Source organism: Vulpes vulpes, chromosome 8 (assembly GCF_048418805.1).
Source record: "Vulpes vulpes isolate BD-2025 chromosome 8, VulVul3, whole genome shotgun sequence".
Lineage (NCBI taxonomy): Eukaryota > Metazoa > Chordata > Mammalia > Carnivora > Canidae > Vulpes > Vulpes vulpes.
This window is the reverse complement of record NC_132787.1, coordinates 75,283,248-75,295,504: the sequence shown is the minus strand read 5'-3', so window position 1 is coordinate 75,295,504 and position 12,257 is coordinate 75,283,248. Positions and strand designations below refer to the sequence as shown.

Genomic DNA, 12,257 nt, shown 5'->3' with positions numbered 1-12,257 from the left:
AGTAAGTGAATTATTGTCTAGCCAGCTAGTTTATGGGATACTACAACCATTAAATTATGAAGCATTCATAATAACATAGAAAATACTTACAAGAAATAAGGCACAGAGTCACTGTTGTGAACTCCTGTCCATGAAAACACAAAGTAGAGAAAGGATTGAGTGGAAATGGTTAATGTTTAGATTGAGTTAAGCTGTGGTCACAATGTGATTCAACATCTCAGAAGGTTAAGACAAAAAGTTTATTTCTTCCTTATGTAACAGTTCTGGGATGGTATAGAGGTGGGCAGGGTAACCTACCTCCCCACATCCCTCAGGGACCCAAAGTTTCTTTCTGTCTTGTGGGCCCCCTAGTTCCTAGAGACTATCATCTACATGTAGCCACAGAAGGAGAAAGGACAGCCTCAAGTTTTGTGGAGCAAAGCCCGGCAGTGGTGTTCATTACTTCTAAGCATATTCCATGGGCAGACAGTCACGTGGCCACACTAACTGTCAGTCATCTGGGCAATAAGAGCCATGCTATTTTACCCTATGAAGGAGAGGATGGATTTGGGGGACAGCTAGTGGCTTCTGCCACAGATTATTTGGGTGCAGTGGACAAGGGAGACAAAAACTTCTATTTTCGAAGGTAAAATATGGAGAAATAAATATCTAAAAAGTGATAGTCCAAAAGTGCATGGTCTCAGAACACAATCCATTAATAAATAAAATCCATCCTGCCCCAAGTAGATGGAACATGGAGAACATTCTTAGAAATTCTCCCAGCTTTGGGAGTGGCCAAGATGGGTATTCCCACGAGGGAAAGGAAGCTTGTTGTAATAACAACACTGATAGTTTAGAAAGGTTGGGAATGCTCACAGAGTGGCCGACTCTGCTAACCATTGTAGTTTCTGTAGCCAGTGAGGTGTAGGTATAGCCAGTGAGTTTATAAAGGAGAAAAAAGGATTCAGCATGGCTAAATAACTTGCCCAAAGTCACCCTTCTGACAAATGGAAAGCTAGTATAATACTGATGGGAAGCACCCTTGAAAGATTTCTACAAAATTCTGGGCAGAGAGGAGACATGGTTGCTTGTTAGAGGATTAAGTTCATGTATCTAAAGTGCTTGGTACTCAAGGCTTCACAACACAGTGAAGTTTAAAAAAAAAAAATGCATCAGCGATTGGGAGTCTGCTGAGACCTATCTGAAATCAACTCCTCCATATGAAATTCACATTCTAAGATTTATTTACATATGTTGCGATGGAAGTCTCGCAGGACAAGTTATGCCCCTTAAGTAATAGTGGATTTACAGCTAAATTCCTGTTAACATAAGCTGGTATGGTACTGAATTCAGATGTAAATAATTTTGACAGTATATTCTTTAAATCATGGTGGAAAAGTAATAAGAAACTGCAAAGGAAGTTTATGTACAGGAAAACTTAAAAGCTATCCAGCAGATGGTGCCAAAGTAGTTTCTCTGAAGAGTTCTGACCTCTAATTCTTGCCTTTAAAATTTTCTTTAATTTACTTACCAAAGGCCACTAAACAAACATAGAAGTGAAATTAAAAAAAAAAAAACTTCTTGAAAAAGTTACCATTTTGGTGCACTTCCTGTTCTCTCAGAATTAGAACTTGGAAGCTGGACCAGGCCTCTGAGATCATTTACAGGTGAGAAAATGGGGAGCCAGCAAATCTTCTTTGGCTCCAGATCCCTCAGGCTAAAATTGAAACCCGTATCCTCTACTTGGTTTTCTCACCTCTGGATCCTTGGGGTGAGAGGGAGTCTAGTGCCATGGGAGGGATGAACTGCATATCAAAACTTGAAATACCGTTGATAAGGCTTTGGTTATCCCTTGCTACATCATTTTATATGACTGCTGTCTTTCATTCTAGCCTCCAAACTGTGTCGCTACGATAAAAACTGTCATTCGGATTCTCTACAGCTTAATTTGGTGCATAGTCGAGTCCAGAGAGTTACTGCCAGTGTCTACTTTATTTTTAGCATCACCGAAAAGAAAATATTCCATAAACTTTATCTTTCCTTTTATTAAAAAAGTAAGTTTGGCCATTAATGTACCTGCTTCCAAAGAATTATTAGACATTTCTGTTAAGGGAATGAACAAGCTGCCCTTTCACTATGAAATTTTACATCTTTTTTTTTTTTTTTTTAATTTTTATTTAAGAAGGAGAGCATGAGCCAGAGCAGGGGGAAAGACAGAGGGAGGAGAAGCAGAAGCAGCGCCTCTGCCCCACTGAACAGGGAGCCCCATGTGGAGTTCGATCCCAGAACCCTAGGATCATGACCTGAGAGCCCTTTGGGGGTTTACTTTTTAAAAAATGAATTGTAGGGGTTCCTGGGTGGCTCAGTGGGTTAAGCCAGGTCATGGTCTCATTCAGGCTCCCTGCTCAGTGAAGAGTCTGCTACTCTCTCCCTTTGCCCTTCCCCTGAGTCATGCCTGTCACTCTCTCTCTGAAATAAATAAAATCTTTTTTTTTTAAAGATTTTTTATTTATTTACTCATGAGAGACAGAGAGAGAGAGAGAGAGGCAGGCAGAGACACAGGCAGAGGGAGAAGCAAGCTCCATGCAGGGAGCCTGATGCGGGACTCGATCCCGGGACTCCAGGATCACGCCTTGGGCTGAAGGCAGGCACTAAACCGCTAAGCCACCCAGGGATCCCAATAAAATCTTTTTAATTAAAAATAGATAAATAGTTGTATTATTGTAAAATGCATTTGTGGATGTCAAGTTCTGATTATGGAGAAGTATCTTCTACTGGGCCAAACTTCCCTACACATAACAACTCTAGACAAAACTTAAATGAGAACTACATGAAGACATTGAAGACACACAAACAAGAGGCAGAGGAAGGGACTCAACATTGGGGAAGCAAACTGCACTGGGTGATTTCTGGCCCCCCCCCCCTTTTTTTTTTTTTTTTGCTTTTACTCTGATAGCAGGCTATAGTTCTTGATAGGTATAGAGATTAAACCCAGATACAAACCCTGATCTTTGGGATGCCTGGGTGGCTCAGCGGTTGAGTGGCTGCATTCTGCTCAGGGCATGGTCTGGGGATCCAGGATCGAGTCCATGTCGGGCTTCCAACGAGGAGCCTGCTTCTCCCTCTGCCTATGTCACTGCCTCTGTGTGTGTGTGTGTCTCATAAAAAAATAAATAAATCTTAAAAAAACAACAACAACAACCCTGATCTTTTCCTTGCTGAATTGGAAGAAGACAGAGGTTAGAAGAACAGCAGCTGGAAAGTAAGATAATTACTGAAAGAGAGAAACACAGAGAAGGTAAGCACCATATTCTGTGTATAAACCTCCCAAATCACTGGCTCACCCTGTATGATGCATGTATGGGACAGACTCCAGGCAACCTATCCAAAGCTAAGAAAGTAGAACTGGAGATTTCTGCTAACATAGGAGATAAAGTTTGACTTGACCCCAACCAAGTAAACCCCCTGCTTAAGAGAATGATGTGGGAGTGACATCAAAGATAATGAGGGACTAAGGACCTCTGGGAGTTTGTCCCTTCATAAAAACAATGAAAAATTCATAAAAACTTTCAGGACTAACTTTCAGAACTCTGGAAATTAACCAGTCTTGCAACAACCTAAGGAATATTTACCCAAGAAAAAAATGCCTGAATTTCAGGAGGAACACCAAGCTTTCCTTCCATCTCTCCTATTCCCCTGCTTTGTTCCCCAGCTCAGTAGTGGCCTTCAAAATTAAGGGCCCACACACCCAGTACTGCAAGGAGCAGAATGAAGCCGGAGATATTTCAAAATCTCATTACCAAAGAATTGGTGTTCATTGATGGGTCTAGTTCCTTGGAATTCACTGCTAGAAAGGCTTGTCTTCATTTGACCTGGACCAGAGCTTGCCCAGTGTTAAAAGGTTTTTTCTTGGGGGTGTTTGTTAAAAAACATTTGCAGTCAAGTGTTTTAATGTTGTAGCTGCCCAAGGCAACAAATAACAATGGGAGCAAATAATAGACTAACCAAAAGCCTCAAAAAGTAAAACTAAAGAGAAAAACTCCAATGCATTTCTGGGAATCCTAAAGGCCACGTGCACATGTAGGGCTCTGCACAGCACAGTATAAGCAGAAAGTGAAGGCCAACACAGAGTTGTCAACCGGCTGTCTGAGCATTGAAGATGTGTCTCACCATCCAAGACCGGGAGATTTGTTGGTTCCAAGAATTTAAGGAAAATTCTGTCCAAGGATTAGCTGACCACCAGATAACTGAGTGGAGACTTCAGTGGCCATGTATTACAAAAGATACGGATGTTACAGAATTAGTTCAGAGAAGTCACTAAACAAACATTACAAAAAGCAGGAACAACAAAAAACCCTGGGGAGAGGGAAAAATCTGATTTCCAGAGTTGCTACATTATTTAAAATGTCCAGTTTTCACCAAAAAATGACAAAAGCAAAGAAACAAGGGTGGGAAAAAAAGCAATCTATGTAAAATGTTTTTTTTTTTTTTAAGATTTTTTTTTTTTTTTTTTTTTTTTTGGTTATTTATTCATGAGAGACGCACAGAGAGGCAGAGACACGGGCAGAGGGAGAAGCCAGCTCCATGCAAGGAGCCCGATGCGGGACTGGATCCTGGGACTCTGGAATCAAACCCTGAGCCAAAAGCAGACACTCAACCACTAAGCCACCTAGGAATCCTTATATAAAATGTTCTTGAGTGGCTCCTTATGTGGCTCAGTTGGTTAAGTGTCTGCCTTTGGCTCAGGTCATGATCCCAGGGTCCTCCTCCGTCTCCCTCTCCCTGCCACTCCTCTTGCTTGTGTTCTCTCTCTCCCTGTCAAATGAATAAATAAAAACCTTTAAATATATATATATAAAATGTTCTTGAGAAAGACCAGATGTTGCACTTACTAGACAAGCACTCTAAGTCAGCTATTTTAAATATGTTCAATGACCTAAAGGAAACTATATCAAAAGAACTAAATAAAGTATGAGAATAACAGCTCACCAAATACAGAATATCAGTACAGAAATAACAATTATAAAAATGAGCCAAATGGGGCACTGGGTGGCTCAGTCAGTTAAGCATCTGTCTTCAGTTCAGGTCATGACTGTGGGGTCCTGGGATTAAGCCCCACATCGGGCTCCCTGCTCAGCCAGGAGCCTGCTTCTCCTCTGCCTCTGCCCCTCCCCTGCTTGTGTTCTTTCTCTAATAAATAAATAAAATCTTTTTAAAAAATAGCCAAATAGAAAGTAAATAGAAACACTTTTCTGTTGAGAAGTACAGTAACTTTCATTGAGAAATGAAAAATTTACTAGAGGCTCAATAGCAGTTTTAAGCAGGCAGAGTAAAGAATCCGTGAACTTGAATATAGGTCAATTGAGATTTTTCAGTCTGGGGAAGAGGAAGTAAATAGAAAAAAAAAAAATGAACAGAGCCTCAGAGGCCTGTGGATTTTCATCAAACATATCAATATATGCACAATGGGAAAATCTGAAAGAGAAAAGAGTAGGAAAGAGGGAGAAAGAATATTTGAAGAAATAAAAGCTGAAAACTCCCCAGTTTGGTAAAAAACAACAACAACAAAACATTAATGTATGCATCCAGGAAGATCAACAAACTCCATGTGGTATAAACTCATAGAGATCCATACTGAAATATATCATAAACTGTCAAAAGATACAGAATTTTGAAAGCAACACGAGAGAAGCGACTGATCACATACAAAGGATACTCAATATGATTAAAAGCTGTTTTTTTCTTCAGAAAACATGGGGGCAGGAAGGCAATGGATGACATATCCGAAGTACCGAAAGGAAAAAACAACAACAACAAGACTCTGTCAACCAAAAATTCAATATTCAGGCAAACTACCCATCAGAAATGAAGGAAAAATAAAGACACTCCCAGAGAAAGAAAACCAGAATTCTTTGCTAGCAGTCCTGCCCTACAAGAAATACTAAAGAGAGACCTTCAGGCTGAAATGAAATAACACTAAACAATAACTTGAATACACATGAAGCCATCAGTGGTACCAGTAAAGGTAATTATGTAGGTAATTACAAAGGAAGGTATAAATGTATTTTTGGTTTGTAACCCCTCTCTGTGTCATCATTTCAAAGAACAAACTTTTGGCTCACTTCCTTGATGTAGTTCACACAGGACTATGCCCCAAGTTGACACTGAAAATAAGATTTGTGTAATGAGTGAGCTGACTAGATCACCCCCCACCTCTGTCCCTACCATGTTACCCTGGGTCAGGCTAACATTTTGGGCTTTGTTCCTAGGATCCTTTGTAGGTGTTTGGTGGGGGCTGATGACATTTGCAATCACAGCTGTAGGGTGAATGTGGGCACTGGGAACAGGAGTTTAAAGCAGCCTGAATGAGCCAACAGGCAAAATAAGCATATGAATCCTCATAGGGTAAACAACATGGTGTGGGACACCACAGGGGACCCAGAGAACCCTACAGGACTGCTTTGGAATGGTTGTTGCAGGCTGGGTGCTGCTTCTGATTGGGTGTTAAGCAGAATTCTACAGCAAATCTTCCTGCCTCATTTTGCATTTCCACATTACACAAGGAGCACAGTTGTATCAGCAAAAGCACTGATCCACAAGATGGTCATTGATTCTGTCAAAAAACTTTATTAAGGACTTTATTTATTCATCAGAGAGAGACAGAGAGAGAGGCAGAGTCACAGGCAGAGGGAGAAGCAGGCTCCGTGCAGGAAGCCTGATGTGGGACTGGATCCCGGCTCTCCAGGATCAGGCCCTGGGCTGAAGGCGGCGCTAAACCGCTGAGCCACCAGGGCTGCCCTGATTCTGTTAAAAAACTTTAAAAATATTTTATTTTTCTTTTTTTTTAAGATTTTATTTATTCATTCATGAGAGACAGAGGGAAAGAGAGAGAGGCAGAGACACAGGCAGAAGGAGAAGCAGGCTCCATGCAGGGAGCCTGATGTGGGACTCGATCCCGGGTCTTCAGAATCACACCCTGGGCTGAAGGCGGCACTAAACCGCTGAGCCACCCAGAATGCCCTAAAAATATTTTCTTTAGATGTATAGACCCTCCACCACCACCAGCAATCCCTGACATCCTGGAATATTCTCCTAAAAACTAAAGATAGAAGAAACAGAAGAACTAATATAGAGGACAGACCCAATTCGTTTTAAGTCAAAGGTTGGTTTTTGGAGCCCTGAATAACTTGGCTTATTTTCAGTCTGCTTTCAGACAGCCCTAACAGGTCCTGGGCTGCAGGGGGGCTGCCTTGACCACTGCAGGTCCAGAGGGATTGAGGACAGAGAGAAGAGGCAGTACTGCTGGGGCAGTAGGACCTTAGAAGTTTAATTCAGAGCAGACACCAGAGCTCCAAGTGGAAGGCTGCCATAGGACCAGGGCAACAAACAAACCAGTAGATAGGGGAATAAAATCCCTGTTGAAATTTAGAAATGCTGGGGATCCCTGGGTGGCGCAGTGGTTTAGCGCCTGCCTTTGGCCCAGGGCGTGATCCTGGGGACCCGGGATCGAGTCCCACTTTGGGCTCCCGGTGCATGGAGCCTGCTTCTCCCTCTGCCTATGTCTCTGCCTCTCTCTCTCTCTCTCTCTCTCTCTCTCTTTCTCTCTCTGTGTGACTATCATAAATAAATAAAAATTAAAAAAAAAGAAATTTAGAAATGCTTAAAAAATATAAAAAGAAAGAAAAGGAAGGGAGAGAGGGACGAAGGAAGGAAGGAAGGAAAGGAAAAAGATGAGACAAATTCTATAACTAAAATTCCTGAAATCCTCTGCTCATGTACTTAAGTGAAATGTGGTGAGGTGGAAGGTGGTAGCCTTTGCTGGAAACAGCACAGCTCCGGGAGGGAGCCTGAGTCTGGGGTTTACATACCTTGGGCAAGTCATTCAATCATGCCCAGATTCAGCTTCATGAATGCACAGAGAGGGCAAGAGAGGAAAACAGAAGCTTCCTCAGATCTGCCAAAGTCTGGTTCCCAGTGTGCAGCCAGAAGATGGCCAAGAAGTCTGGGCCCTCCAAGGGAGGTCACCACGTAAACACAAGGTGGGATTAAACACCTTGTGTTAAACATGGAACCAAATCTTTCACTAGTGGGAGGGAGAGAGAAGGGCAAATAAAAGGGGATGGGGAAGGGGGGCGCACTGCACTGGCTTTGGCATCAAGAGCAAAAGACAGAATGAGACAGAAAACCATAATTTCCACAGGCTTCCTGGGACTGAGCCACTGCTGCCCAGTCCCTGCACTTGGACAGGGAGAAGCAATGTTTCCTGAGTCTCCAGGAATGCAGAATAAGATTACACGGCGCTGCTCTACGTCCTGCCACAGGAGGTGGAGGGAGAAGCACAGGCGAATTTCCTGGATAACGAGTGCTCAGGTGGCCAGCCCACACCACACCCTCACTTTTCCAGGGACTCCAACTTCCCCTGCTGCCTTCCAGCGGAACTCTTGGTCTGACATGACGGTCTTCTGAGCTCCGGTCCTTGAGCTCTGAGTGGGCTCTGCTAAGTGAAATGCGGGGAGGAAAAACTGGCCAGACCTGGTGTGCACCATAAACATCTGCAGTGGGGGCGCCCGGGGGGCTCAGCGGCTGAGCATCTGCCTTTGGTCCAGGGCGTGATCCCGGACTTCTGGGATCGAGTCCCGCATCGGGCTCCCTGCGAGGAGCCTGCTTCTCCCTCCGCCTGTGCCTCCGCCTTCTCTCTGTGTTTCTCATGAATAAATAAATAAAATATTTAAAAAAATAAAAATAAACATCTGCAGTGTGGCCTCCCGCAAACATTCCTCCGAGAAGAACTTGATAGTGTTTTCCAGGAGCTGGGGGCTGAGGCCGTCCGGTGCCTCCCGCCGCCCCGGGGCGGTGCCCTCCCCGGAGGGTTTCGCACCGACTTCAGCGGAGCCTCGGGAGCCCCTGCGCCCCCGCGACGGCAGCCCAGGTGCCCCGCGACGGCAGCCCAGGTGCCCCCACGACGGCAGCCCAGGTGCCCCGCGACGGCAGCCCAGGTGCCCCCGCGACCGCAGCCCAGGTGCCCCCGCGACGGCAGCCCAGGTGCCCCCGCGACCGCAGCCCAGGTGCCCCGCGACGGCAGCCCAGGTGCCCCCGCGACCGCAGCCCAGGTGCCCCCGCGACGGCAGCCCAGGTGCCCCCGCGACCGCAGCCCAGGTGCCCCACGACGGCAGCCCAGGTGCCCCCACGACCGCAGCCCAGGTGCCCCGCGACGGCAGCCCAGGTGCCCCCGCGACCGCAGCCCAGGTGCCCCACGACGGCAGCCCAGGTGCCCCCATGACCGCAGCCCAGGTGCCCCGCGACGGCAGCCCAGGTGCCCCCGCGACCGCAGCCCAGGTGCCCCCGCGACGGCAGCCCAGGTGCCCCCGCGACCGCAGCCCAGGTGCCCCACGACGGCAGCCCAGGTGCCCCCGCGACCGCAGCCCAGGTGCCCCCGCGACGGCAGCCCAGGTGCCCCCGCGACCGCAGCCCAGGTGCCCCGCGACGGCAGCCCAGGTGCCCCCGCGACCGCAGCCCAGGTGCCCCACGACGGCAGCCCAGGTGCCCCCACGACGGCAGCCCAGGTGCCCCGCGGCCGGGCGGTCGGGTCCCCTGCGGAGCGGGCCGCGCGCCCACGTCTCCCTGTCGGCCCGGCCGCCCTGCCCGCGAGGCCCTCCGGACGGATGCCCGGTTCCTCGGCGCGGCGCCCGGCCTCCTCGGGGAGCCGCGCGGGCTGGGCGCGCTCCCAGGCGCATTCCTGGCCGGGCAGCCCCCCTCCCCCTCCCCTCCCCTCCCCTCCCTCCCTCCCCTCCCCTCCCCTCCCTCCCCTCCCTCCCCTCCCCTCCCCTCCCTCCCTCCCTCCCTCCCCTCCCTCCCCGGCCCCGGGGCTGGCGCCTCCCCGCCTGGCCGCGCGGGCTCGTGCGGGCGGCTGCGGACGCACCTGGACCCGGCTCGGCGCCGCGCTCCCCCCGCCCGCGCTCCCCCCGCCCCGGCCCGGCCCGGCCCCGGCCCCGGCCCCGGCCCCGCGGCGTCTCCCCGCCCCGGCGAGCGGCTCCCCCGGCAAGATGGTGCCCGGCCGCCCCCGCGCGCTCCTGCTGCTGCTGCTGCTGCTGCTCGCCAGCCCCGCGTCTCGGGCTTCCCAGGTCGGTGCCCGCCGCTCACCTGGGCCGGCGGCTCTCGGGGGCCCCCTCGCGTCCCCGGGGAGGGCCCCGCCTCGGGCCGCGGCTGCGGGGCGGGCGCCCCGGGATGCCCCGACGTGCGGCTCTGCCGGGCCGGGGGCTCCCGGCCACCCGCTGGTCGGCGGTGTCCCCGGCCTCCCGCCCCCAGCATTCCGGCTCCCAACTGAAGCCTCGCTCGCAGCACCGCCGACCCGCCAAGGCGCGCGGCCTCGGGGTCTCGGAGCCGCCGCGTCCCTGTGGCTCAGCGACCCGAGCGCGGGGCCGCCTCTCCCTTCCCACCCGGCGGGCGCCGCGCCGCCTCTTCCCTCCTTGCCGCTCGGGATCTCTGCGCTTGGCCACCGTCGCTCTCACTAACCGGTAAGAACCGGTGGTTAAAGGGAAGATAAGAAAGCAGATGAACACGGCGTCCTCCGCGGCGGACCGTGGAACCCCAATTGCTGAATTCCGCGCCAGCAACCGCCGGCCGCGCTCGGGCCGCGGGAGCCCCCCCCGGAGCACCCCCCTGGGAGCACCCCACCCTGGGAGCACCCCACCCTGGGAGCACCCCCACCCTGGGAGCACCCCCCTGGGAGCACCCCCCTGGGAGCCCCCCACCCCGGGAGTCCCCCACCCCCCGCCCCGGCCCTGGCCCCTGGCGGGCGTCAGGGCAGTTACAGTAACGGGGGCCGCAGCAAAGCCTGCACGCGCCTACCGCCTACTGAAAGCCTGATGACTGCCCGGCTCTTTGCTAAGCATCTTCCAAGCTCTTAATTCTCAGCCCTGTGCGGTGCGGACCACTGTCTGTCATCCCCATTTTGCAGAGGAGGGTACCTAAGGCCCAGGGAGACTGTGACTTAAGGTCCCACAGCCAAGAAGGAGTAGAGGAAATTCAGTCGGTCTCCTTGGGTTCCAAACCTTTCACCTTTCCCATCAACATGCCTTTACTGTCTAAATTCCTGAACCAGGCAGGCACCCTCTTGGTCACCTGGGAGTCCCTGGGGTGCGGGAAGGGATTCCAGGCTGGGAGACTGCAGTTCAGACCAGAGGTGGGTAGTAGAAGTGCACAAGTGGCAGTTGATGGGGAAGGGGGCACAGCTGGCAAAGCGTCACACCCTTGGTTTCTGCTCAGGTAGCCATCTCAGGGTCTTGATCTCAGGGCAGTGAGATCAGCCTCGGGTGAGTCTCCTGCTCAGCACTGAGTCTGCTTAAGATTCTCTCTCCTTCTCCCTCTGCCCCTCCTCCCTTGCACACAGGTGCATGCTGTCTCGCAAATCTTTTTTTTTTTTTTTTTTAATTTATTTATGATAGTCACACAGAGAGAGAGAGAGAGAGGCAGAGACATAACAGAGGGAGAAGAAGGCTCCATGCACCGGGAGCCCGACATGGGACTCGATCCCGGGTCTCCAGGATCGCGCCCTGGGCCAAGGCAGGCGCTAAACCGCTGTGCCACCCAGGGTTCCCAAATCTTTAAAAAAAAAAAAAAGCAGGCAACTGCAGGAAGCCACTCGGCAACCAGGCAGCAGAGGCTAGTTCAAGGCCACAGTGGACCCACCAAGAGAGCAAAGTTTCTCCCACCCACTTTGCAGAATACAAAACAGAACAAAACATCAGGCCCAGAGCGGAAGGCCAGAAGCATAGGTGGGCGCATCCAGTCCCAGCCGTCAGAGGATGGACAGGATGCACAAGGAGATGCTGAGGCACCTGCTCTGCTGCGGTCTCACCCTCTGGGGCCTTTTTAGGTAATCTCCAGATTACCGTAAAACAGGTGAGACCCTGGCAGTTCTCAGATGTCTGTGGCTATACAGAGGCAGAAGAGTGAGCCCTCTCAGGCTCTGGTCCTGGGGGATCTGGGTCCAATCCCTGCCTCCCTGGGCTTTGTGAGGGGGAAATCAGGAGCAAAAGGGATTGTCCAGAGAAGCATGGTTTAAAAATGTTAGTGAGGGATCCCTGGGTGGCGCAGCAGTTTAGCGCCTGCCTTTGGCCCAGGGCGCGATCCTGGAGACCCAGGATTGAATCCCATGTCGGGCTCCTGGTGCATGGAGCCTGCTTCTCCCTCTGCCTGTGTCTCTGCATCTCTCTCTCTCTGTGTGTGACTATCATAAATAAATAAAAATTTTAAAAAAAATGCTAGTGAAACTGTCC

At 50.3% G+C, this 12,257-nt stretch overlaps 1 protein-coding gene across 2 annotated transcripts in view; it reads left to right on the top strand.

Annotated features, from left to right (window-relative positions):
* Positions 1-9,852: 9,852 nt before the first annotated feature.
* Positions 9,853-12,257, top strand: part of FBLN7 (fibulin 7) — a 48,487-nt gene continuing 46,082 nt past the window's right edge. Inside the window, exon 1 of one of the 2 annotated variants that reach the window (XM_072767145.1) lies at positions 9,853-10,100. In XM_072767145.1, the coding sequence (XP_072623246.1) occupies positions 10,023-10,100 (78 nt within the window). In that variant the 5' untranslated portion in view covers positions 9,853-10,022. Of the gene's footprint in view, positions 10,101-10,173; positions 10,494-12,257 lie in introns of those variants that run through there. The other variant, XM_072767144.1, reaches the window with a different exon arrangement.